Source organism: Eurosta solidaginis, chromosome 4 (assembly GCF_040869045.1).
Source record: "Eurosta solidaginis isolate ZX-2024a chromosome 4, ASM4086904v1, whole genome shotgun sequence".
NCBI lineage: Eukaryota > Metazoa > Arthropoda > Insecta > Diptera > Tephritidae > Eurosta > Eurosta solidaginis.
In genome coordinates this window covers 59,313,466-59,339,269 of record NC_090322.1, presented here as the reverse complement: position 1 = coordinate 59,339,269, position 25,804 = coordinate 59,313,466, and the positions used below count along the sequence as shown (strand labels likewise).

General features: G+C 39.2%; 1 protein-coding gene and 2 long non-coding RNA genes across 7 annotated transcripts in view; all 3 read right to left on the bottom strand.

Moving 5' to 3' along the window:
- Positions 1–11,621, bottom strand: part of LOC137249852 (uncharacterized) — a 352,644-nt gene extending 341,023 nt beyond the window's left edge. The window contains exons 1-6 of one of the 5 annotated variants that reach the window (XM_067781836.1): positions 11,408–11,621; positions 11,109–11,221; positions 9,930–10,381; positions 9,152–9,860; positions 8,991–9,090; positions 6,434–6,519 (exon numbers count right to left, since the gene is read on the bottom strand). In XM_067781836.1, coding sequence (XP_067637937.1) covers positions 9,835–9,860; positions 9,930–10,381; positions 11,109–11,221; positions 11,408–11,566 — 750 coding nt within the window. In that variant the 5' untranslated portion in view covers positions 11,567–11,621 and the 3' untranslated portion in view covers positions 6,434–6,519; positions 8,991–9,090; positions 9,152–9,834. Of the gene's footprint in view, positions 1–5,313; positions 6,095–6,153; positions 6,520–8,990; positions 9,091–9,151; positions 9,861–9,929; positions 10,382–11,108; positions 11,300–11,407 lie in introns of those variants that run through there. The other 4 variants (XM_067781834.1, XM_067781833.1, XM_067781835.1 and 1 more) reach the window with 4 other exon arrangements.
- On the bottom strand, positions 2,691–3,420 carry LOC137247937 (uncharacterized). The gene is made up of 3 exons (XR_010951940.1): positions 3,240–3,420; positions 2,965–3,174; positions 2,691–2,904 (listed from the first exon to the last, which is right to left on the bottom strand). It is a non-coding gene; the product is annotated as an uncharacterized lncRNA (long non-coding RNA).
- An 8,115-nt stretch (positions 11,622–19,736) lies between the features above and the next one.
- Positions 19,737–20,348, bottom strand: LOC137248041 (uncharacterized). The gene is made up of 3 exons (XR_010952020.1): positions 20,235–20,348; positions 19,945–20,174; positions 19,737–19,887 (listed from the first exon to the last, which is right to left on the bottom strand). It is a non-coding gene; the product is annotated as an uncharacterized lncRNA (long non-coding RNA).
- Positions 20,349–25,804: the final 5,456 nt, after the last annotated feature.

The following is a 25,804-nucleotide window of genomic DNA, read 5'->3' as shown; positions in this document are numbered from 1 at the left end:
CATATGGTTTAACTTGTTTTAAGATTTCACCTGCTTAAAGTACTACTGAAGTGGTGCCATCACCGACCTGATAAGAGAAACATTAAATTCTAATATAACAAAAAACTTACCTCAGCATCTTGAGATTTGGCGATGTCGATTAGAGTTTTACGGCTGGATGCACAATATCCAATAGCTTCATAATGGTTGCACCATCATTTGAAATTGTGGCCTTACCACTGGAATCAACAATATGCTTGTCCATACTGCGTGAACCCAATGTAGTGCGTACAGCTGAACCCGCCTCGGCACGTTTCATTCCCGCCGGGAGAATTCCCGAAATCCGGCCCACTTCCCGGCGGAGGCCGCAAACTTAGCGAGAGAACGTGTCCTTATAAGACAGCTTGATCCAGGCGACCCCCAGAAGAGGTTGTAACCTCTCTACCGGTGTGAGTAAACTTTGGTCCACCGTAAAGTCCCTATCGAATCCGACTAAGCACAAAGACAAAGTTTCCATCGCCTTTGGCGACAAAGTGCTGTCGGATGCGAAAAAATACGCGAGCGCTTTCTGCCGACAATATATAATGCATCCTACGGTCGACAAAGATAGATGAAGAGCCAATAGACGCGCACATAAACACAAATTCAGCGCGTCACCAATCACCATCACCGCCAAAGGGGTTGAGGACGCCATTGGTCGCGCTAAACCATCCAAAGCAGTGGGCCCAGATGGCATAGCAATGCCGATGCTTAAAAGCTTAGGGAAAGAGGGTTTCAAATATTTAGCGCATGTCTTCTACCTGTCTCTTTCCACCTTTGTCATACCCGAGAAATGGAAAATGGCCAAGGTGGTTCCGCTACTAAAGCCTCGGAAACCAGCTCACATAGGTGAGTCGTATCGTCCGATATCTCTCCTAACGCCAGTAGCAAAGACGCATGAAGCCATTTTGCTCCCATATTTCCAAGAAAATTTGCAGCTAGCCTCTCATCAGCATGGCTTCAGAAAACTCCATAGCACTACCACCGCGCTAAATGCCATTAGAACCCAGATAAATTGCGGTTTAAATCAATACCCCCACCATAGAACAGTACCCGTAGCGCTAGACCTATCAAAAGCTTTTGATACGGTCAACCATGGGTCGTTACTGCAAGACCTGGTCTACCCTTCCCCCTTGTCTTAAAAGGTGGACCGCAAATTACCTGGGTGGTCGGCAGGCATCGGTGCAATTTAGAAACGAAACATCAAAACCAAGGAGAATTAAACAAGGGGTGCCACAGGGTGGTGTCCTATTCCCACTTTTGTTTAATTTCTACATATCTAAGCTACCTTCACCACCGGAAGGAGTCACAATCGTTTCCTACGCCGATGACTGCACAATAATGGCCACAGTCCCAGGCCCAAAGATCGATGCGCTATGCAATAAAATAAACGGCTTCCTCCCTGATCTCTCCAGTTTTTTCGCCTCGCGAAACCTGGCATTATCACCGACTAAATCTTCCGCGACCTTATTTACAACATGAACGTCCCAAATGTCGACCATTTTGAACATCCACGTCGATGGCACTACGCTACCGACTGTCCTACACCCCAAAATCTTGGGTGTGACGTTCGATCAGGATCTACATTTTGGTGAGCACGCAGCCGCAATTGTTCCGAGAATTCAGAGCCGTAACAACATCCTCAAATCCCTCGCTGGCAGTACCTGGGGAAAAGATAAAGAAACGCTCATGACTACATACAAAGCAATTAGCCAGCCGATTACGTACTACGTGTCACCCATATGGTCGCCAAGCCTAAAAATTACCCACTGGAAGAAACTACAGGCCTGCTGTCTTCTTATGTCCCCAGAACACCATCTGCATAATGAGGCGAGAATACTCCCCATCAGGGAGAGAAATGAGATGCTGACCAAACAGTTCCTGTTGAATACCCAGAAACCTGAGCATCTCAACAAACATCTGATTGATGAACCAGCACCGCCTAGGGGCTTAAGGAGTCACCTCCGTAAACATTTTGAGGAAATACGGCACCTGAGGACCCAGCCGTATGAATCGAAAAAACACAAGCAGATCCTTGGTGATCTCCATAAACAGGCGTCGGACCTTTACGCCAGGAATTGCCCGGTGAATCCAGTACTTAAAGAAAAGTATCCAAAACTCGCGGAAGAGGAACGCATACTCCCCAGGGAAACGTGTATCACTCTTGCTCAACTTCGTTCTGGATACTGTAACAGGTTAAACTCTTACCTATCCAGAATCAACCCCGACATACAAAATGTATGCCTCGCTTGCAATGTGTCCCCACATGACACCAACCATCTCTTTAATTGTAATGTGAAACCAACGCCTCTAACACCCCTTTCCTTATGAACCACCCCTTTTGAAATGGCAAGTATCCCCTTAGAGGATATTGATGACAATTTGTGATCGGTCGCGGCTGTTAGGTGGAGCGAAGCATTGCTACAACAACAACAACAGGCATTGATGTTGAATATGAGTTGAGGTTTACCTTGAGAGCTATCGGTACACACACATTTTTTACACAAAAACTCATATGTACCCAATACAAGTTCAGGACGTTCATATTTATCGACACGCCGTCCGGTGTGGCCCAAATGTTGCAAATATACAGTTGGCACTGTTGAGAAAAAATATGGATCAATGAAAACAAGTAAAAATGAAAGATTTTTTTTACCATCTGTTGTTACTTTACACATAACACATTGGTAACGACGACCAGCATCTACAAATTGCATATGAGCCTTGCAACCATTACATCTAATTGGACCCAATTCACCAAAATTTACAATGGGTGGCTCATATTCACCCTCAACCGTTCGTGCCATTGGTTAGACGGTAAGTGTAATGGGCAAAGCTGTTGTTTTTAATAAATCAGCTGTTGCAGGTATGCAATACAAAGACGACCTGCAAAGAAGAAAGATCAATGCAATTGCCAAACAAAACATTAATTTCGAATAGCGATACCTAACGTAACGTGGCGAGGAGTTACCCTGATCTTCTACCACATATTTTGTGGTCACCAATCGTGGTAATAAACCCTGTTCATTAGTAATAAAAGCACCACCAGCACTATTTTATTATCGGATTTTGCATCTGATCGGGATCTAAACGGCCTTGGGCTTGATCATACTGTTGCGGCTTTTGATATTTACCAGTAACAGGTGCAGGTGGTTGCTAAAGAAAATAACACAAAAATAATCATCAGCATATTTTTAAATATATTAGTTGTATTAGCATACATTATAACCAGGACGTCCGGACGTGTCCGGGTATTGGGGGTTAACCCGGCTTGGGTGGTTGACTGGGCATCGGCGCCTGTCCAGGTTGTGTTGTTTGCATCATTTGACCCATGTATACACGTGGTGCACGTGGTTGTTGTAGAGGATAACCTGGCTGTTGAGGTTTTCCATTTGTGCTCGTTTTCCAGGCAACGAAGCATATTGTGTTGTTGATTCCATTTGTTGGAGATGTGCACGAAGTGCAACAATTGTTTTCTGTGTGTGTGTTACATCGACACAGATATTAGTCATTTTACTGGTCAATTTACGGGTACATTTTTGCTGGGCAACTACCAACTTTTGTTGCAAGCAAAACATAAGAACAATGCACCATTTGCTTTAGCTAAGGGTGCTTTCACATTTTGCAAGTACAAATATTTTTCCCTCTCGTTTGTATTTTTCTAATACCTGTATGACACTACTTTATTTTCGTGTATTTTTTCTTGTATTTTATCTTAAATTTTTTGTCGCGCTCCCTCCTAAAACAGCTTCTGTACTGGTGTAAATGTGTAAACTATATTTCAAAAAACTAACGAAATATAAGGAGAATACAACCCTGCAAAAACGCTCCACGTCATTTTACTAGTCATTTTACGGTCATTGTGACTTTCTGCAGCGGTTATATTCATAGTCACGTTTGCATGGGCGTGATGAACTTTTGTGACCAAATTTTCCGTTTCGTTCCTATTAATGTGATCGTGCATTCCGCTCCCACTTATAGGATGTGAGCATAGCACTGTGCTGCTGACACACGTCACAATGCCCGTCAATTGGCGGCCATTTTTCCGTCATTTCACTCTACAGTTTCGAGCCATTTGACAACCAATTTTACTGCGGTTTTACCATTTATATAACCGCCATATAACGTGAATTTTACCTGCAGATTTACTTTACCTTGAGCAGCCATATTGTCACGGATATTACCATCACTAAGTTATCCCATCGCTAAGGCCATGCCAAGCAGTATTTACGTTAATAATCAAATCAAGTATACACATATATAAGGCAGCCCAGAGAGATGTCACACACAGATGCATTTACTTATACCCCTATGTGCGCGCGAGAGGTTGTAAACTACAAACATTCACATCAATAATTCAATCTTTATGTATCTACATAAACGAATAAATAATTGCGTCTACACATATGTACGTATACGAGCAGCGGAGCGGCAATGCACAAACACATGCATATATCTTATCTCAGTGGTCACAAGAGAGGGCAATAATTTGTGCACGTAGTTGCGGCTGGCGATTTTGTAGCCGAAACAACTAGTAAGTTCTGGAAATCGAAGAGCCTAGAAGTATGCAGCGTAAACTATAAAAGCGGGGCAAGCGAGTAAGAAGTAATTCAGTTTGAGTTGAGCTATCAATCAGTTTGCTTAAGCACGCGATCTGGCGGCCAATAGTAGAGTTTCATTTGAGTTATTAATCAGTTTGGTTATTAAGCCAGCGAGTAGCAAAGTATAAGTGTTATTGTGAAGTACTTTAATAAAGGCCATTTTTCTATCATTCAGCATTGGAGTTATTTATTCAACAGTTTAGTGATTCGAACTTAGCAGGGGATTGCAAATAAGAGGATTTGCAGCAAATTCGTTACAATATGAATAAAATATGAACAAAAAAAAATTGAATTTTCAATATTTATTATTTTCAATATTATTATATATGTACATGAAATTGGAACTTATATTAATCCAGTTCATATAAAACAGAAGAACTTTAATAATAAATAAACTCGCCTAATTGGTTTTTGTTTTCCAATATCTTCTAAGCGAGCAAAAAAATAATATTAAGCTTTAGACAAAACTCCAATTATTTGAATAATCTACAATTTAAAGCTTAGTAGAAATTCAGATCAAGAATATTCAAAGGTGTCGTGGATCCGATTGCTGTCGTAATTGATGAACTTAAAAATGTACGACTAGTAATTGAGTCAGACTTATTATTGTTCTAAATCTAATCATTCAAGCAATAATTCTGCAACCCATACCAGGAGTATTGATTGGTTTCAAATCTAATTCCAACAGCAATCGTACCACGACATACTTTATTATATATGCACATGAAATTGTAACTTAAATTAATACAGTTCATATAAAGAAAAGTAAGTACTTTAATAATAACATAAACTCTCTTAATTGGTTTTTGTTTTCCAATTGAAATCTTTTCTAAGCGAGCAGAAAATAATTTTAAGCTTTAGAAAAACTCCAATTATTTGAATAATCTACAACTGAAAGCTTAGTAGAAATTCAGATTAAGTTTACTCTTTTTTCAGATCAAGAATATTCAAAGGTGTCGTAGAATCCGATTGCTGTCGTAATTGATAAATTTAAAAATGTACGACTTGTAATTAAGTCAGACTTATTATTGTTCTAAATCTAATTATTCAAGCAATAATTCTACAACCCTTAGCAGGAGTATTGATTGGTTTCAAATCTAATTCCGACAGCAATCGTATCACATCCCTTATTATATATGTACGTGATATTGCAACTTAAATTAATACTGTTGATATAAAGAAAAGTAAATACTTTAATAATAAATAAACTCTCTTAATTAGTGTTTGTTTTCCAATTGAAATCTTTTCCTGTGCAAGCACATCGCTAACCTGTGTTGGCAAAAGATATGATTATACTGTCTTCGATAGATAGTCGGACGAGCCGTTACTCGGCGAAGTAGATATGACCGTTGTGTCGGTGGCATCTGTTACAACAGCAGTTTCTAACTTTACACCATCCGTACAGTGTGATGAATGCTTCACTGCCTTTTCCAATTGTTTGGCGCCAGCAATTTTTGCTGTTTGTAAAGCTTTAGCTGTAATGCAAATATATAGATGGGTTAAAGTGGTTTTCGTATGTTATTCAACAACTCACCCTATACCATCATCACAGCCTCCTCATCGATTTTGAATATGTGTACTGTTTCAGTATTCAGACCCAGTTCGTTTGATGCAATATTTTCGATTTGATGAATATGTATACTATCCGTTAGGCAGACAATTAGGTGCGTTCTATTCATTCATATACTGTGGGTATTTGAGCCGTAGACGCAATTGATATATTGTAACATTTGTAAACAGTTGGGTTTCTCTGCTGTCACCATCACCACTGGAGAGCTATTGAAGAAACGCTCGACCAACATAGTATGTTGCGATTTACGCGCATAGATTTCTTCCACCTTGTCAGTTATTGATGGAGAAAATGCGAAAGCCATATTTACCATCCAATACGGAAATGGAACTGTGGAGGAAGAAACATTTTATAAAATTTAATAAAATCAATAAATGATAGTTGTGTTAAAATGGGGTAAAGTATCGTATGTTAAAGTATAGCGAAGTTTGAATAGGTCTCATTCTTCATTCTTAGAAACATGTACGAAGGTACCTCGTAAGATATTAAAAATCCTCAACGCTTTTTTGCAATAACTTAAAGAAAACTCATATTCATCAAATTTCTGTTTTACTTCTACATATCAATAGCTACCTTTACCACCAGAAGGAGTCACTATTGCTTCTACACCTATGCTATTGTTTCCTACACCGATGAGCTTTGTAATAAAATAAACAGCTATCTCCCCAATCTCTCCAGTTTTGTCGCCTTGCGAGACCTGATATTGTAACCAACCAAATCATCGGTGATCTTATTTAAAACATGGCCGCGCCAAATGTCGACCATATGACATTACCCTACCGACTGTCTTACACCTTAAAATCTTGGGTGTGACTTTCATCAGGATCTACATTTTGGTGAGCACGCAGCCGCAATTGTTCCGAGAATTCAGAGCCGTACCAAAATCCTCAAATCCCTCGCTGGCAGTACCTGGGAAAAGGATAAAGAAACGCTCATGACTACACACAAAGCAATTAGCCAGCCGATTAAGTGCTATGCGTCACCCATATGGTCGCCAAGCCTACAAATTACCCACTGGAAGAAGCTACAGGCCTGCCAAAATACTGCTCTCAGAATTGCCACGGGCTGTCTTCTTATGTCCCCAGAACACCATCTGCATAATAAGGCGAGAATACTCCCCATCAGGGAGAGAAATGAGATGCTGACCAAACAGTTCCTGTTGAATACCCAGAAACCTGAGCATCCCAACAGACATATGATTGGTCAACCAGCACCGCCTAGGAGCCTAAGGAGTTATCTCCGTAAGCATCTTGAGGAAATACGGCTCCTGAGAACCCAGCCGTATGAAGCGAAAAAACACAAGCAGGTCCTTGGTGAACTCCATAAACAAGCGTCGGACCTTTATGCTAGGAAATGCCCGGTGAATCCAGTACTCAAAGAAAAGTATCCAAACCTCGCGGAAGAGGAACGCATACTCCCCAGAGAAAAGCGAGTCACTCTAGCTCAATTTCGTTCTGGATACTCTAACAGGTTAAACTCTTACCTATCCAGAATCAACCCCGACATACAAAATGTATGCCCCGCTTGCAATGTGTCCTCACATGGCACCAACCATCTCTTTAATTGTAATGTGGAACCAACGCCTCTAACACCCCTTTCATTATGGTCCCCCCTGTCGAAACAGCAAGTTTCCTTGGACTCCCTTAGAGGATATTGATGATAATTTCTGATCGGTCGCACCTATTGGATGGGACGAAGCACTGCTACAATAACAACGTGTGAAAGATGGTTGCATCATTCGTTTGTTGCTCCCTGTTGCTTTGCTTATATTTTTTTTTTCTCAATTTTAAACAAATTCGCAACAATAACTAAACTTTTAATTTGTTAACAAAAAGAGAAATGCGCAACAAAATTTCAATTGGCAAATCAGCTGACTTCGAAGATTCGAAATTCCTATTCCCCAATTATTGTTCTCTCTAGGAGAAAAGAATTGGAGGAATTTTTCTGCGGTGCTATTAAGGCAATGACCTTTGACCTCGAGTAATTTTTTTTTAGCTCGAATAGGATAGATGGGGACTTTTAATTTTAATATTTTTATGGTAAACTAGAAAAAAAATTTGGCTTTGTAGTAATTTTTGTTATTTTAATTGTCTAAATTAGCCGTTCTAATATTAAAATCGCCACTCTCAATACAAATCAAAAAACAAGTATGAAAAAGTTGTTAACGTTACAGTGCTTATGGATTCATTTTAAGAGTGCATTAAAAGAAAAAAGTTTTGTTAAGCACATTTTTAAAAAGGAAAGGAAAGGTCGGTAAAAATGAGACTTACCATATATTCATATCGGCTGCTGAGTGCAATATCACCAAATCTCGGCTGCCGTTCCAAAAACTTCCTTTCTCAGAATTCGTTTGAAGAACGCCCTATCTTAGAATTTGTTTCATAAACACTCCAGCTATTGTCAAAATGTGTTGTATTTGAGCTCAGATCGGTCATTTTTGAAGTCAAATCTGAGTTAGGGCATTCTTCAACCAAATTCTGTGATAGGGCTTTTCTAATATACGGGGTTATTCAAATATTTTCTGAGAAAGGTGCTTTTCGAAACGGCACCCGAGACCGGGTGATATTGTTGAGCAGTGCTTCGCCCCACCTAACTGCTACAACAACAACCGGGTGATATTCCAATCAGCAGGCGATATGGATATAAGGTTTCATTTAGTTGTCCCATTTTTACTGAGCTTTTGTTTTTGTGCCTTTCGTTTTACGGATATGTTTAGATATAAGTTTTTTTATTAACTTTTAAAATAAATCCATTTTTAACTACCGGCCGTTCAAACTCTGAACTCTATTGTATATTCTTACGATTTCAATGAGAATGATTTCCCACACTCTGAGCACGAGTATGGTCGCTCGCCGGTATGCATACGTATATGACGCTTTAGCTTAGATGAAGTTGTAAAATCTGTGAATTAACGATCAGTAAAATGAATATCATTTACAATCACATTCTTATAAACCTTTACCCTTGTTGCAGAAATTGCACGTATATTTTCGTTTGGGTTTTGGCGGCTGCTGAATTTTAGTGGCCAAATTTTGCTTTAATTTAGCCTCCTCCTCCTTTAAGGCTGTCATATTTCGCTCCCGCGTTTCTGGATCTTCGTCTTTGTGCGTAGTTAAATGCGTACGTAACTCCGTAAAGTGAGGAAAAGTTGATGGGCAAAACTCACATCTATGAATATTTTTGCCCAGATATGTACGTAAATGCGACAGCACTGGATCGCTTACAGCAAAGGTGCATACGCAGTATTCGCATTTGTATGGTTTTCCACCGGTATGAGTACGTATATGACGGCGTAGATTTAGAGCGTAGGTAAAGCTTTTTTTTTTAAAAGCTTGTTGTCGCTGAAGTTTCACTGCCTTTTTGAGCGCTTTGAAAGCTTATGTGTGATGATGCATCATCACCACCCAAAGAACTATTAGAATGATCTTCGCAATTTTCCTCTAGTATAGTAGATGGTCTGAGAAGTCTCACCATTTTCAAAGGTGAAGTTTGTAAAGTAGTATCGCCCACTATTGTGGAGTCCCACATTTTAGATGGCGCTTCAATATCTTCTAGTAGTGTTACATAAATACTTTTTAAAGGAGTTTCATTATCCAATTGATGCTGCTCCTGTACGCATAAGTTATGCAATAGACGTTGCAGTGATTATGCTTCATCTATTTCTTGTAGTTCTAAGATTATATTATTAAATTTATACCACGCAATCTTATCAACTTTCAATATGTTGTATATTCACTTACCTTGTTTACAAGGGATTTTAAAATAGTTTCCATCGGCGCTGCGCTTTTTAGCATCTTCTTTAACCATATCCTTGTTCTCGCTATGTATGTACTTAAATAGTGTGCTGTTAGGATCGGATGCTGTTTTATCACACATTTTTTCCAAAGCCATAAAACTTTCATCAGACGTACGTTGCTGTTGGCATTCAAATATAGTTTCGTCACAAGATGCCTTAGTTGAAAAATTATAAGGAATACTCTTTATAGTGTTTGCATTGTTGGATTTATTTTCATCCTCCATTTCAAATAGTTTGTTCATTGCATTTCCGCTAACAGCAACGTTACTTTCGTGATGATCCACATTCGCTACATGAGGAGCTGCGCGTGCTTCTAGCAAAGTTTGTAGATCCTCCTCTAAATCCAAGCTAAAGCGTTGGCAAGATACCGGCTCTTTAGCAGGCGTTGTAGCCTTTCTAAATGTGTTCGTGAATCGAGAAAAAAATGTTGAAGATATTGTTTGTATTAATTTTTAATAATAGGTATATATTACCATGCTAAAGTTATTTATCTTTTTAAAAGTAAAGTAATAAAGTTCTACAAGCTAGTAGCTACTTTTTAGTCAAAGATTTGGAAAAATTTCATATTCTTATATAGTAAGCCAATTTACTCTACAGTATTTAAAACATCCATCTCCATGCTCACTCGAATGGCTCATCATAAACAAGCAATTTTAATGATATATTTATAAGAATTTACCGTTGCATGACAAGTAATTTCTTGACTTTTGCACGCCAAGCTTTATTTGCTTGAAATTTTTCCAATCCAGACATTTGTATTCAGGAAAATTGAAAAAGAGCAACAAACATCCAAGTTATATTTTGTTGAACCACAGCAGACAAGGCGCGGTAATCTTCCAGGGTTTTCGTTACGAAATATCTTTTCCAGATAAGCTTATACCACTTGAGCACGCTACGTTGTGTTATTATTTTATCCAATAGTTTCTTAATCGTTGCCCCATCATTTGAAATTGTGGCCTTACCACTGGAATCAACAATATGCTTGTCCATATTACGTGAACCCAATGTAGTGCGTACAGCGTCCACAATTGAATGCGAGGTATTGATGTTGGATATGATGAATATTTTTTACATAAAAACTCATGTACCCAATACAAGTTCAGGCATACCGCCGATAACACACCTTTTAAACGACGTTGTGTCCAAATCACTTAGCGGTTTTTCTTCTATGATTTGTAGCAATTCTTCAACAAACGTTGGATCATGTATGGGATGCGACCAAAGTGGACCGCCCATCTATATTTGGGAATATAAGAAACAATTTGGTGTGAACAATTGGTGCCAGTTAACCCTCTGAAAAAGCGACTGACGCGCCTTTTTGAACGGACATAACCGTTTAAACGGTTAAGCACCAATTAAGTAAGAAGGAAAAAATTTGATTTATTCGAGTTTAAATACTTAAGTGGGATAGCTGAAACCTACATGATGTTTATCACCGCAATGCGCACAATTTGTATTAACATTTGGTCCAGTTGGTATACCGAATTTTTCTTCCGCATTGCCTTTATCTGAGATCTTGCTTTTTACAATACCCATAGGCTGTAGCGTATAGGTATCACAACCAGTGCATTGAAATACCATTCATTGTTTGCTGTGTTCATAATATAAAGATATGGTAAGTAATTGGATTGTGGTAAAAGGCCAAAATGCGAATTTTTCGCACGCAAAAATGACGTATTTTGCTATCCCTATGAAAATAATAGGTGCGAGAGAGCACGATACATTGTGGCAAAGCAAAATTTGTCAGCATGCTATTTTATTTGCACAATTTTTCATTCCAAATCGTCACCCCTGTCAAAAATTCGTGTGGCTGTGTGCGTTTTTGGTCACACGATTTTTGCAGGGAATCTAGTTCATTAAAAACAAACCAGCCAGTTTGAATTTTGATAGGTTTTTAGACATTCGGCCGTTTTATCTTTACCTTTTTCTGACACATCAAAATTTTCTTTTTAGTTTGAAAATTTGGTGCATAAAAACACAATTAAAATCAACTTTCTTGTGAAAAAAGTTAACCATTAGAGACCGAAATAATTTTCGCGTGTTATTTGCATTGTTTTTATTGTTAAAAGTGTTAATGTAAAAATAAAATGTAAAACATAAACAAAAACATGTCAAACTCACTAATTTTGTGGGAATAGTGGTCTCGCTTTTTCATGATAGAAATTGTTTCTGTGTTTTGAAGTTCCGACAGTTTCGCCAGTTTTTTAGCTTGGAATCCAAGCACAAATAAAGTAGTGTCATATATGCTTACCCTGCAAAAACGGTCCACTTCATTTGCCTAGTCATTTTGCGGTCATTGCGACTTTCCGCAGTAGTTATATTCATAGTCACGTTTGCATGGGCGTGATGAACTTTTGTGACCAAATTTTCCGTTTCGTTCCTATTAATGTGATCGTGCATTTCGCTCCCACTTATAGGATGTGAGCATAGCACTGTTCTGCTCACACACGGCACAATGCTCGTCAAATGGCGGTCATTTCTTCAGTCATTTCACTCTACATTTTCGAGTCTTTTGACAATAAAGTTTACTACGGTTTACCATTTATATAACCGCCATATAACTTGAATTTTACCTGCCGATTTACTTTACCTGGAGCAGCCACATGAATAAAATATCAACCAAAAAATTTAATTTTCAAAATTTTTGTTTTTATGTATAAGAACCAAACATAACATATAATATAAGCATTTATGAGATTTTGCATCTTGGAGCCTCATATGTGTAATAATAACATAAAAATATATTAATTGCCTTGATAATTATCCTTAGTAGGAGCACTGATTGGTTTTAAATCTAATTCCGACAGTAATCGTATCACGACATCCCTTATTATATATGCATATGAAATTGCAACTTAAATTAAGACAGTAGATATAAAGAAAAGTAAGTATTTTAATAACAAATAAACTCTTAATTGGTTTTTTTTTCCAATTGAAATATTTTCCTGTGCAAGCACATCGCTAACCTGTGTTGGCAAAAGATATGATTATACTGTCTTCGATAGATAGTCGGACGAGCTGCTACTCGGCAATGTAGAGATGACCGTTGTGTCGGTGGCAGCAGTTACAACAGCAGTTTCTAATTTTGCACGATCCGTACAGTGTGATGAATGCTTCACTGCCTTTTCCAATTGCTTGGCGCCAGCAATTTTTGCTGTTTGTAAAGCTTTAGCTGTAATGCAAATATATAGATGGGTTAAAGTGGTTTTCGTATGTTATTCAACAACTCACCCTATACTATCATCACAGCCTTCTCATCGATTTTGAATATGTGTACTGTTTCAGTATTCAGACCCAGTTCTTTGATGGATATGTATACTATCCGTTAGGCAGACAATTGGGTGCGTTCGATTCATTCATATGCTGTGGGTATTTGAGCCGTAGACGCAGATATTTTTATTCTTTTTGAAGTGTAACATTTGTAAACAGTTGGGTTTCTCTGCTGTCACCATCACCACTGGAGAGCTATTGAAGAAACGCTCGACCAAGATAGTATGTTGCGATTTACGCGCATAGATTTCTTCCACCTTGTCAGAGTTATTGAAAATGCGAAAGCCATATTTACCATGCAATACGGAAATGGAACTGTAGAGGAAGAAACACTATATAAAATTTAGTAAAATCGAAAAATTATAGTTGTGTTAAAATGGGGTAAAGTATTGTATGTTAAAGTATAGCGAAGTTTGAATAGGTCTCATTCTTCATTCTTAGAAACATGTACGAAGCTACCTCGTAAGATATTAAAAATTCTCAACGCTTTTTTTGCAATAACTTAAAAAAAACTCATATTCATCAAATTTCTGTTTAACTTCTACATATCAATAGCTACCTTTACCACCAGAAGGAGTCACTATTGCTTCTACACCTATGCAATTGTTTCCTCCATCGATGAGCTTTGTAATAAAATAAACAGCTATTTCCCCAATCTCCCCCTCACTAGGATAGGCACCTCGTCGTTGGTGTGAAGGCTTAGCCGATCTACATAGCGCCCCACTATGAGGGGGAGCTGTTTAGGACTGGCATCTACGCCGTTTTGCCTCATAGGAGGGTGGCGGGATGTCGGTGACCAAGAACTGCCAACCCCCTAATCCAGGGTGTTATGCGGATTGTGCCTATTGGACAATTTGCAGCCAGGGGATAAATTCGGCTGTATTCGAACGGAGCCTTCCCGATACCGCACAACCTCGGGAAGTATTGATGGCCTTACCACAGTAAGGGGTGCTGCTGTGGCTGACGGTTCTTTCTCCGTATATAATACTGGACCGCTGAGCCCGCCTTGTTGGGCTGGTGGTCGTACGACCAAGATGAACGACTCTTTACCAAATTGTAATAAGGGGGATGATAAGAGGAGGACTGAGTCGCAAGCCAAGAACGACGAATACGCATTAAGCGATGCGTCGGACTCGGTGAGCGAGAGTAGTGCTGATTCAATGAACTCCGTGTTGGAAAAGCACACAAATGAGTAGAAGAGTGGAGAAGGGTACGGAGTAGGGGAAGTAAAAGAGCTCTCTCGCAGTACCGTGCAGCACTAAGAATTGTCCAACGCCTGGGAGCAGTGGTCGACCCAACAGAAGTGGAGAGCGAGCGCTTGGAATGGGCCCATGAGGCGGTAGAAGTAGGTCGAAGGTAGTTCAAAAGGTTTGCTGCTAGAAACCCTCGGTTCTGCAGCCGGTACGAGGAGGAAGAAGCGTCGAATCGTAGAATGAAGAGGCAACGTTCGGCGGAAGGCGACAAGCCTGCCTTCAAGAGGCAGAAAGGACCCAGTCCCAGAGCCGCGAGGCGGGCCAGTCGCATAGACAAGACAAGTAGGCCCAAAGCTGTAAGACAGATGGGCCCCAATAGCGAGGTAGCAACTACCTCGAAGGCTGCGAGTCAGAGGGAAGTTCCAACTACGGAAGTATGAGATAAGCCAAAGGGAGATAACGCTAAGACTCCAACTTTTTCGGAGGTGCACGCCGGCTTCTCCCGAGAAGATGAGTGATTCGATGGGTGCATAAGACTGAATCATGTACCGCACTCTTGGAGAACTGCTCGCGTAGCTTTCCTACCAAAGGAGGGGAAGATCGGTCACGTGTATCCCAAAGATTATAGACCCAATAGCTTAACATCATTTCTGTTAAAAACCTTTGAGAGGCTGATAGATGTGTACATAAAGTCCAACGTGGATTAAAAGCTGCTCTCCACAACACAACAGGCGTACACCAAAGGCAAGTCAGTAGACACCCTATTGCATATGGTGGTAATAAGCATAGAAAAAGCCCTGGAATATAAGGAATATGCTCCAGAAGTCTTCTTAAACATTGCCGTGGCTTTCAAAAGTGTTTCTAAATGGGCGATTATGGATTACGTTAAAGTACATCCAACCTTACAAAGATGGATCGACTGCATGTTAAACTGCAGTACGATTACATCGCAATGGGGACTGTACTCGGCCAATAAATTAGAGGACAGGGGCACTCCGCAGGGAGGGGTGCTATCCCTCTGCCGTGGACGCTGGTCATTAACCAACTGCTCAAGGGATTCTACGAGGGACCAGCAAAACTTACGGTTTACGCAGATGACGTTGCATATGGTCTTGTTTACAAAGACGTACATAGTCCCTAAGTTAGGAGGGCGACCCTACGGGAGAAACCGTGCACAAAATATCTAGGAATCATCCTAGACAGTAAGCTGTCATGGAAGCTCAACGTGGAGGAGAGGGTGAGGAAGGCTTCAACGGCACTTTATGCATGTAAAAGAATGCAAAAGAACCGGCATATACGATCAGAAGGCACTCGAAGACGATGCCTCAAAACTAACAACCAAAAGCAATAATTATCATTTCACTGACACAAATTTTATAGTTTTTTTCTTCGGGAGTTGGACACAATCTTTTCATTATATTACTCCACAATTTAAAGGCTTCATTCTGTATTGCGAACGATAGCTCAGACGAACGAGTCGCCTCCAAACGATTTCGTCTAGCAATGGTATTCTCTATCATTTTTGTTCTGTCTTTACGATTCTAATTATCAGGAAGGCAAAAGTAATTGTCAAGTGATAAGTTGCCATCGTTTAACATAGTGCAAATACACTAGCGAATCGTCTCTGATCCGCAACGAAAGTTCGTTTCGTAATAGAGAATGAGGCCCTAAGATTAGACATTTTTTTCAATTTGTATTTTGACTTACCAGCAACAACAGAATCATGTTTAATTGTACGCCGCACAATCATTATAGCATCATGTAACGAAGCTCAGTTTCTTCCAAAAAATGTTCGGCACCACCACATAAAATCAATGTACATGTTCTAGCATTAACGTAAACCTTAAATAATTATAAACTATGAAAATAAAATCAATGTCAAACCCACTATCAAACCTTGGAAAACGTTGAAACGTTCATCACCAACTTGACTTTCTTCAAAGTAATCACATTGACCCAAAAAAATTTAATTAATATCATTAGCTGTAGTCATAACAGCACCACCACAAGCTTTCATTGTACGTTTCAAATCTTTTTCTGGTACACGAACAGCACAGAACATATCACAATCTGCAAAATAGTGTGTACCAACATCACCAATTGGTAGTTTAGATAAAACAACATTGATGCCTTACTTAGCTAGTTCATTGTACAGAATACGCCATTCAGCATCAACAATTTTCTGATACTCTTGAACATTACCAACACGTACTTTTCAGAATTATCACGCTCAGCCTTGAATTCTAAAACTATATTTAATAATGCGATTTTACATCTTTTGTATGACGTTGGGTCCATCAAAAAAGTACAGCGTCCACAACAATTTTAGAAAATAAATCTTTTTGTGAATAAGTTTGGAGGACATTGCTGTGGCAGCGTGTTTTTTAATAAAGCACGTTGTTGTTCCTTTGATTGGCGCTTCGACATGTACAGCCATGTCATATTTTGTTCATGCATAATTATAATGCTTTACGTATAGCCTTAATGATGATACGTGCATGCACGCCTTCCTCAACATATGGTTTAACTTGTTTTAAGATTTCACCTGCTTAAAGTACTACTGAAGTGGTGCCATCGCCGACCTGATAAGAGAAACATTTATATTCTACACATTCTAATATAACAAAAAACTTACCTCAGCATCTGGAGATTTGGCGATGTCGATTAGAGTTTTACGGCTGGATGCACAATATCCAATAATTTCATAATGGTTGCACCATCATTTGAAATTGTCGCCTTACCACTGGAATCAACAATATGCTTGTCCATACTGCGTGAACCCAATGTAGTGCGTACAGCGTCCACAATTGATTGCGAGGCATTAATGTTAGATATCTCAATCGTGAGCGCAGAACTCGTAAACTGCGTCAACTGGCAGCCGATGGTAACATTGGCATCCGACCACCTGCCCATACTTATTTCGCTCGAACGTACCGCCGACTTCATCGTCACCGAAAAACGCACTTTCATAAACTTCAAAAAAGGAAATTGGGAAGAATATAAATCTTTTACAGTCAACCGCTTTGCTGCCCTCCCTATCCCGACTGTTGCCCGCCAAGGGTAGCGTGCCTTCCGTAAGGTCATTGAATCCGCCTCGGCACGTTTCATTCCCGCCGGGATAATTCCCGAAATCCGGCCCACTTCCCGGCGGAGGCCGCAAACTTAGCGACAGAACGTGACCTTATAAGACAGCTTGATCCAGGCGACCCCCAAAAGAGGTTGTAACCTCTCTACCGGTGTGGGTAAACTTTGGTCCACCGTAAAGTCCCTATCGAATCCGACTAAGCACAAAGACAAAGTTTCCATCGCCTTTGGCGACAAAGTGCTGTCGGATGCAAAAATAACGCGAGCGCTTTCTGCCGACAATATATAATGCATCCTACGGTCGACAAAGATAGACGAAGAGCCAATAGACGCGCACATAAACACAAATTCAGCGCGTCACCAATCACCATCACCGCAAAAGAGGTTGAGGACGCCATTGGTCGCGCTAAACCATCCAAAGCAGCGGGCCCAGATGGCATAGCAATGCCGATGCTTAAAAGCTTAGGGAAAGAGGGTTTCAAATATTTAGCGCATGTCTTCAACCTGTCTCTTTCCACCTTTGTCATACCCGAGAAATGGAAAATGGCCAAGGTGGTCCCGCTACTAAAGCCTGGGAAACCAGCTCACATAGGTGAGTCGTATCGTCCGATATCTCTCCAAACGCCAGTAGCAAAGACGCATGAAGCCATTTTGCTCCCATATTTCCAAGAAAATTTGCAGCTAGCCTCTCATCAGCATGACTTCAGAAAACTCCATAGCACTAACACCGCGCTAAATGCCATTAGAACACAGATAAATTGCGGTTTAAATCAATACCCCCACCATAGAACAGTACTCGTAGCGCTAGACCTATCAAAAGCTTTTGATACGGTCAACCATGGCTCGTTACTGCAAGACCTGGAAGGGTCTACCCTTCCCCCTTGTCTTAAAAGGTGGACCGCAAATTATCTGGGTGGTCGGCAGGCATCGGTGCAATTTAGAAACGAAACATCAAAAGCAAGGAGAATTAAACAAGGGGTGCCACAGGGTGGTGTTCTATCCCCACTTTTGTTTAATTTCTACATATCTAAGCTACCTTCACCACCGGAAGGAGTCACAATCGTTTCCTACACCGATGACTGCACAATAATGGCCACAGTCCCAGGCCCAAAGATCGATGCGCTATGCAATAAAATAAACGGCTATCTCCCTGATCTCTTCAGTTTTTTCGCCTCGCGAAACCTGGCATTATCACCGACTAAATCTTCCGCGACCTTATTTACAACATGAACGTCCCAAATGTCGACCATTTTGAACATCCACGTCGATGGCACTACGCTACCGACTGTCCTACACCCCAAAATCTTGGGTGTGACGTTCGATCAGGATCTACATTTTGGTGAGCACGCAGTCGCAATTGTTCCGAGAATTCAGAGCCGTAACAACATCCTCAAATCCCTCGCTGGCAGTACCTGGGGAAAAGATAAAGAAACGCTCATGACTACATACAAAGCAATTAGCCAGCCGATTACGTACTACGCGTCACCCATATGGTCGCCAAGCCTAAAAATTACCCACTGGAAGAAACTACAGGCCTGCTGTCTTCTTATGTCCCCAGAACACCATCTGCATAATGAGGCGAGAATACTCCCCATCAGGGAGAGAAATGAGATGCTGACCAAACAGTTCCTGTTGAATACCCAGAAACCTGAGCATCCCAATAAACATCTGATTGATGAACCAGTTCCGCCTAGGGGCTTAAGGAGTCATCTCCGTAAGCATTTTGAGGAAATACGGCACCTGAGGACCCAGCCGTATGAAGCTAAAAAACACAAGCAGATCCTTGGTGATCTCCATAAACAGGCGTCGGACCTTTACGCCAGGAATTGCCCGGTGAATCCAGTACTTAAAGAAAAGTATCCAAAACTCGCGGAAGAGGAACGCATACTCCCCAGGGAAACGTATGTCACTCTTGCTCAACTTCGTTCTGGATACTGTAACAGGTTAAACTCTTACCTATCCAGAATCAACCCCGACATACAAAATGTATGCCCCGCTTGCAATGTGTCCCCACATGACACCAACCATCTCTTTAATTGTAATGTGAAACCAACGCCTCTAACACCCCTTTCCTTATGAACCATCCCTGTTGAAACGGCAAGTTTCCTTGGACTCCCTTAGAGGATATTGATGACAATTTGTGATCGGTCGCGGCTGTTGGGTGGAGCGAAGCATTGCTACAACAACAACAACAGGCATTGATGTTGAATATGGGTTGAGGTTTACCTTGAGAGCTATCGGTACACACACATTTTTTACACAAAAACTCATATGTACCCAATACAAGTTCAGGACGTTCATATTTATCGACACGCCGTCCGGTGTGGCCCAAATGTTGCAAATATACAGTTGGCACTGTTGAGAAAAAATATGGATCAATGAAAACAAGTAAAAATGAAAGATTTTTTTTACCATCTGTTGTTACTTTACACATAAGACATTGGTAACGACGACCAGCATCTACAAATTGCATATGAGCCTTGCAACCATTACATCTAATTGGACCCAATTCACCAAAATTTACAATGGGTGGCTCATATTCACCCTCAACCGTTCGTGCCATTGGTTAGACGGTAAGTGTAATGGGCAAAGCTGTTGTTTTTAATAAATCAGCTGTTGCAGGTATGCAATACAAAGACGACCTGCAAAGAAGAAAGATCAATGCAATTGCCAAACAAAACATTAATTTCGAATAGCGATACCTAACGTAACGTGGCGAGGAGTTACCCTGATCTTCTACCACATATTTTGTGGTCACCAATCGTGGTAATAAACCCTGTTCATTAGTAATAAAAGCACCACCAGCACTATTTTATTATATGTTGAGGTTTTCCATTTGTGCTCGATTTCCAGGCAACGAAGCGTATTGTGTTGTTGGTTCCATTTGTTGGAGATGTGCAAGAAGTGCAACAATTGTTTTCTGGAAAAATATTAGAATTTGTAATATTGTACAACTACAAACATAAATACATATTAAATTCACTTTCCAAACACTTACATCCAACATCGCTAAGTTATTTTAATTTAATTTAATGCTCCAAAATTAGCACAGGCCTGCAGCTCAATTCGCGGAAAATGGCGGACTCGCTGAAAATTTTTTCCACACAAAAATGACATATTTCACAATACCTATGAATATAGTAGGGGCGAGAGAGCACGATACATTTTGGCACAGCTAAATTTGTCAACATCCTATTTCATTTGGAGAATTTTTCATACCAAATCGTCACCCCTGTCAAAAATTCGTGTGGCTGTGTGCGGTTTTTGGTCACACGACATTTTTCACAGTTAGGCAACCCTACAAGACAGGTACTCGTTACCTAATCGATTACTTAATCATCACCGATAACTTGGTCACCAATTATCGTCGTAATCACTTTTACCAAAGAGGATCCCTGCAAAAATTGTTGGATTACGTGTTCCGTTTTCTTCATGTTGGAGTACTCTAACAATACTCCTTTGCAATGCGTTTGTGGACCACCATCAGCCGATCATTGCTTGCTTTTTAACGACCGTGATCACTACACGATGACGATCGAACAGAGTTGCCAGAAGTAAAATATTGCATACAAATAACTGAGAATAAAATTTTACTATGGCAACTCTGATAAAATGCAACCGCGCACTGGTTTTTGTATACATACTATAGCATAGAGAAATATTAGTTTCTTTATTCACGCAAATGATAAATAACATAAGAATATTCGTAATATAAAATATAAAAGTTGTATTGCCCCTCTTCATTTACTTTCATTTTAAATTAAATTCACTCGGATAATTCTTTCCGACACAATTCCTCTTTTGTACTTTGGCATATGATCCCCTGTGGATGCTCCATGGAGTACTACAGTGAATGTACTTTGGAAAGTACTCTCACGTATGTACTCTATGGCATACTCACAAACAAAAGCGAGAGTGGGACCACCCACTCCTTCTCTAGGACATCGCAATGTTTTTTGTATGAATACAGATTAGTTTTGGAACACTCCTAAAAGATTATTCCTTACACTGTTTATGGAGTACTCACGTTTTTTGAAGGGATAGTATTTATTTTAGTATTAATAATAAATTCCCCTTTTAGCTGTGAGTTGTTAAAGGTGCAAACGGCAACACTTTTAAGCGGGAGTCATTGGCGCCGTATGTCGAATCGCTGTAGTCGTATCCCTAACGTAATCAGCTGTTTATCGTTACGACGGTAAACCAAAATCCAATTGGTTGGCTACGATACGGCATTGATTCCCATAAGGTTGGTCGAATCAGCTGTTATAAGGTTACCGATAAAGCACCAATGTTTGCAGCTTTAACCACCGACGACACATAATTTGGCTCGTGCCTATTGTATTTCGTCGGCTAATTGCTACGAGCATTGATATTTACATATACATGTCCGTATACGCGGATTTACATCATAACGCGGAAAGCGGCAAGTTGTTTTATTAATATCTTAAGACCCTGCCACAGCATCAAAGCGACCAAGGTTTTTATGCTTGTCTGCCTTTACTTGGAGTATTATTGAATATATATAGCTGTATTTCGTTGCTAACTATTACAATTAAAGCACTAGCTGGCTTACCGAGATGCATGGAAAGCAGCAATAAAAAGTAATCGAGTTGAGTTGGCTAAGCGGTTTCAGTTGAAACCGCTTAGGTAATTGCCGACCTGATTGATAGTGTTGCATATTCAAAAATAGGGTACTATTGTGAACGAGCGAATGAAATTAACCAAGGCGAATCTATACCAGGTGGTGGCAAAGCGAATTCAATCAATTCGCCGTGCAGATGAATGTCAAGTCAAAAGAAAATTTTCATAGATTTCGATTAACTGACATTTTGTCGTACAAGGCTTTGTATGGAAAATTATCAAGAAGAAGCAATCAGCTGATGGGATAACACCACCTCTACTGAATTCGCCTTGAAATGAACATACGAATGTGCAGATAAAAAAAAATAATAAAATAACAGCGTGGCGGCAGGGTGACATACATACAAACAAACACACGCATATCATGTATTTTGTTTTTGTAATTCTTTGGTTGAGTGTCAAAAATATACTGCGCTAGAAGTAGAAATAGCATAGCAGCTAAAAGAAGTAACAATTAGCTGACAAACTTCCACCATCTGTATGGTTTTGCCATAATGAAACTGTTTAACTAGTTGAAGCGTTTTTTTCAAGCTCGCTTGCAAAAAAAAAACCAACTTGTGTACATTTGTACTTTTTGCTTTGTATTTTCATACATATATATTCAATGATACAATGCTCAACATCTGATCAACAGGCACATGTCTTTTGTGTATTGTTGGTGTTATGTACATATTTAAGGGTTGATTTGAGGCAGGTCAAATGTATTTATTTTTGACTTGACTTATTAAACCTGTCTTTGAAAAATTCAAGTACATACTTAAATTATTGTACTGAATAACACATGTAAAATAAAAAAAAAAAAAATAAATGTAAGGCGCGATAACCTCCGAAGAGATCTAAGGCCGAGCTTCTCTTCCAATTTGCGTCGTGCTCCTCTTGATTTTCCCTACAAATTGGCCGGACGGGACCTACATGTTTTATGCCGACTCCGAACGGCATCTGCAAAGCAGATGAGTTTTCACTCAGAGCTTTTCATGGCAGAAATACACCCGGAGTGCTTGCCAAACACTGCCGAGGGGCGACCCCGCTTAGAAAAATTTTCTTCTAATTGAAAAATCTTATTTCTAAAATTTTGATGTTGCTTTGCCCGGGAGTTGAACCCAGGGCATACGGTGTGATAGGCGGAGCACGCTACCATCACACCACGGTGGCCGCCACACATGTAAAATGCCTTTGTGAATTTCATAGATACATTTCACTAGAATCCCCTAAAATATCAACCAATAGACTCTTTCCTATTGAACATATGTATGTACATATATTTAAAATGAATTCCTAAAATTTTAATTATATTTTAGCATACAAACATACAATTTATCAATATGCATATGCCGTCAGCAAAACACTATTGCATGCATGTTAACATTTGAAAACATTTTAAATTTTTTGTATTTTTCAATTTATTAATAATTCATAATTTAATGGTTAATATACATACATTTTATGGAAATTAACATTTCATGAATATGCAATGGATTTTGTTTGCACAGAAATTCCTAGTGTGCAAATGCCGTCGGCAAAACACTATTTACATCCAATATATGAATTTGCATACATTTTCTTAACATTTTAATTTATTAACAAAAAGGGATGGGATAATTCATAAATGTATGATTAATTTACATACATTTCATGTAAGGGCATATTTTGGGTATATGAACTACTTTTTGTTTGCATAGAAATAAACAAAATTTCTGCAAGTTGCTGTAAATATACAAAAACTCAAAATCTGCAAAGAGCTCAAGTAAATATGGATACTCATTTCATTTTGGCATATTTCCCCACATTCATAAGAGCCGCCTGCGATTTACAACCAGATTGACTGAATTTTGTGTGTGTTAGTGCAGTCGGGTGGCTTCGTGACACACGTATTTGTTGTCGGCTACACGTTGATGAAAATCGAAAATTTTTCATTTTTTCATTTGACGCTTGCTTATTTGATAGTCGCGGGGTGTGATTGACAAAACAGCAGTGTTGTATTTAGTTTGTGTCGACATTCAAAATGAAAAAGTGCGCGAAAGAACAGCAATTCATATTAAAATTTATTGAAAATTATCAATGTTTACCAGCTTTATGGAATGTAAAGCTTTTATTATTATTTAATAAAATTCTTATTAATTTTTTTATTATTTAATAAAACTGCTGTAGTTGCAAGTAAAAAAGTCATCATCCGATGACGACATATTCACGTCCGAACGCTTCGGTTTCTCAATGCATATGTTGATTGATGGCTTTTTATTTGATAGTCGTGGGCAAGCGTCAAATACCCGACACGCACACATACCAAAATTCAGCCAATCTGGTTGTAAATCGCAGGAGGCTCTAATGGCCGCCGAGAAAATACACCACAAATGAGTAAAATGAAATATGAATATAAATGGGCAAGTTCTCGCCGACGATTACGCCAATTACACGGCTCAAGTATCCTTGTGCCAATTACCAATTTGCGACTTTCCAAAGTACATTCACTGTAGTACTCCATGGAGCATCCACAGGGGATCATATGCCAAAGTACAAAAGAGGAATTGTGTCGGAAAGAATTAGCCGAGTGAATTTAATTTAAAATGAAAGTAAATGAAGAGGGGCAATACAACTTTTATATTTTATACTACGAATATTCTTATTTTATTTATCATTTGCGTGAATAAAGAAACTAATATTTCTCTATGCTATAGTATGTATACAAAAAACCAGTGCGCGGTTGCATTTTATCAGAGTTGCCATAGTAAAATTTTATTCTCAGTTATTTGTATGCAATATTTTACTTCTGGGAACTCTGTTCGATCGTCATCGTGTAGTGATCACAGTCGTTAAAAAACAAGCAATGATCGGCTGATGGTGGTCCGCAAACGCATTGCAAAAGAGTATTGTTAGAGTACTCCAACATGAAGAAAATGGAACACGTAATCCAACAATTTTTGCAGGGTAGCATTTGTACAGGGCGTCGGGCCCTTTTATGACCAGTCCATTCCGTCGTACCTATTTATGTGATTGTCCATACTGCTCACACATATGTGGTATTAGGTTATCGAAATGTAAACAAACTATACTGCTGTACTGTTCTTACATTCACGTTATGGCAGTCATTTTTTAAGTTATATACCTGTAAATTTACGAGTATTTTTACAGTATTTTTACGATAACACGACCGCCTTTTCACTAGCATTATGACCGTTTTTTTACTTGGAATATACTGCTATATAAATAAGACATTTCTTTAATTCAAATCCATTAACATTTCTTTTATTCAACATTTTTATAATATATTAGATTATTTATAATAGTTGTAAATTATTAAAAATAAGTCTTAATGAAGGAATAGTTTTTCTTGGTGAGGGTTTGAAGTTTGAGAGGTTAGAGGTTTGAGAGGTTTGAAACCACTTGCATGCGTATTGGCGCTTCTCTATATCATTAATATAAAAATATCTTTTTAATAATTTCATTAATAGACAAATATAAATTTTTTTCCTTTACATTTTAGAACTGTGTACAAAAATATGTAATTTTACATATCGCAGCCTAAACCAAAAAGTATTGCAACTCATAATCAAAGAAGCTTTGTGTGGAATGTCGATTTATACCACAAAAATAACAAAATTCTTAACAAAACCTGGCTAAACGATAACGTTAA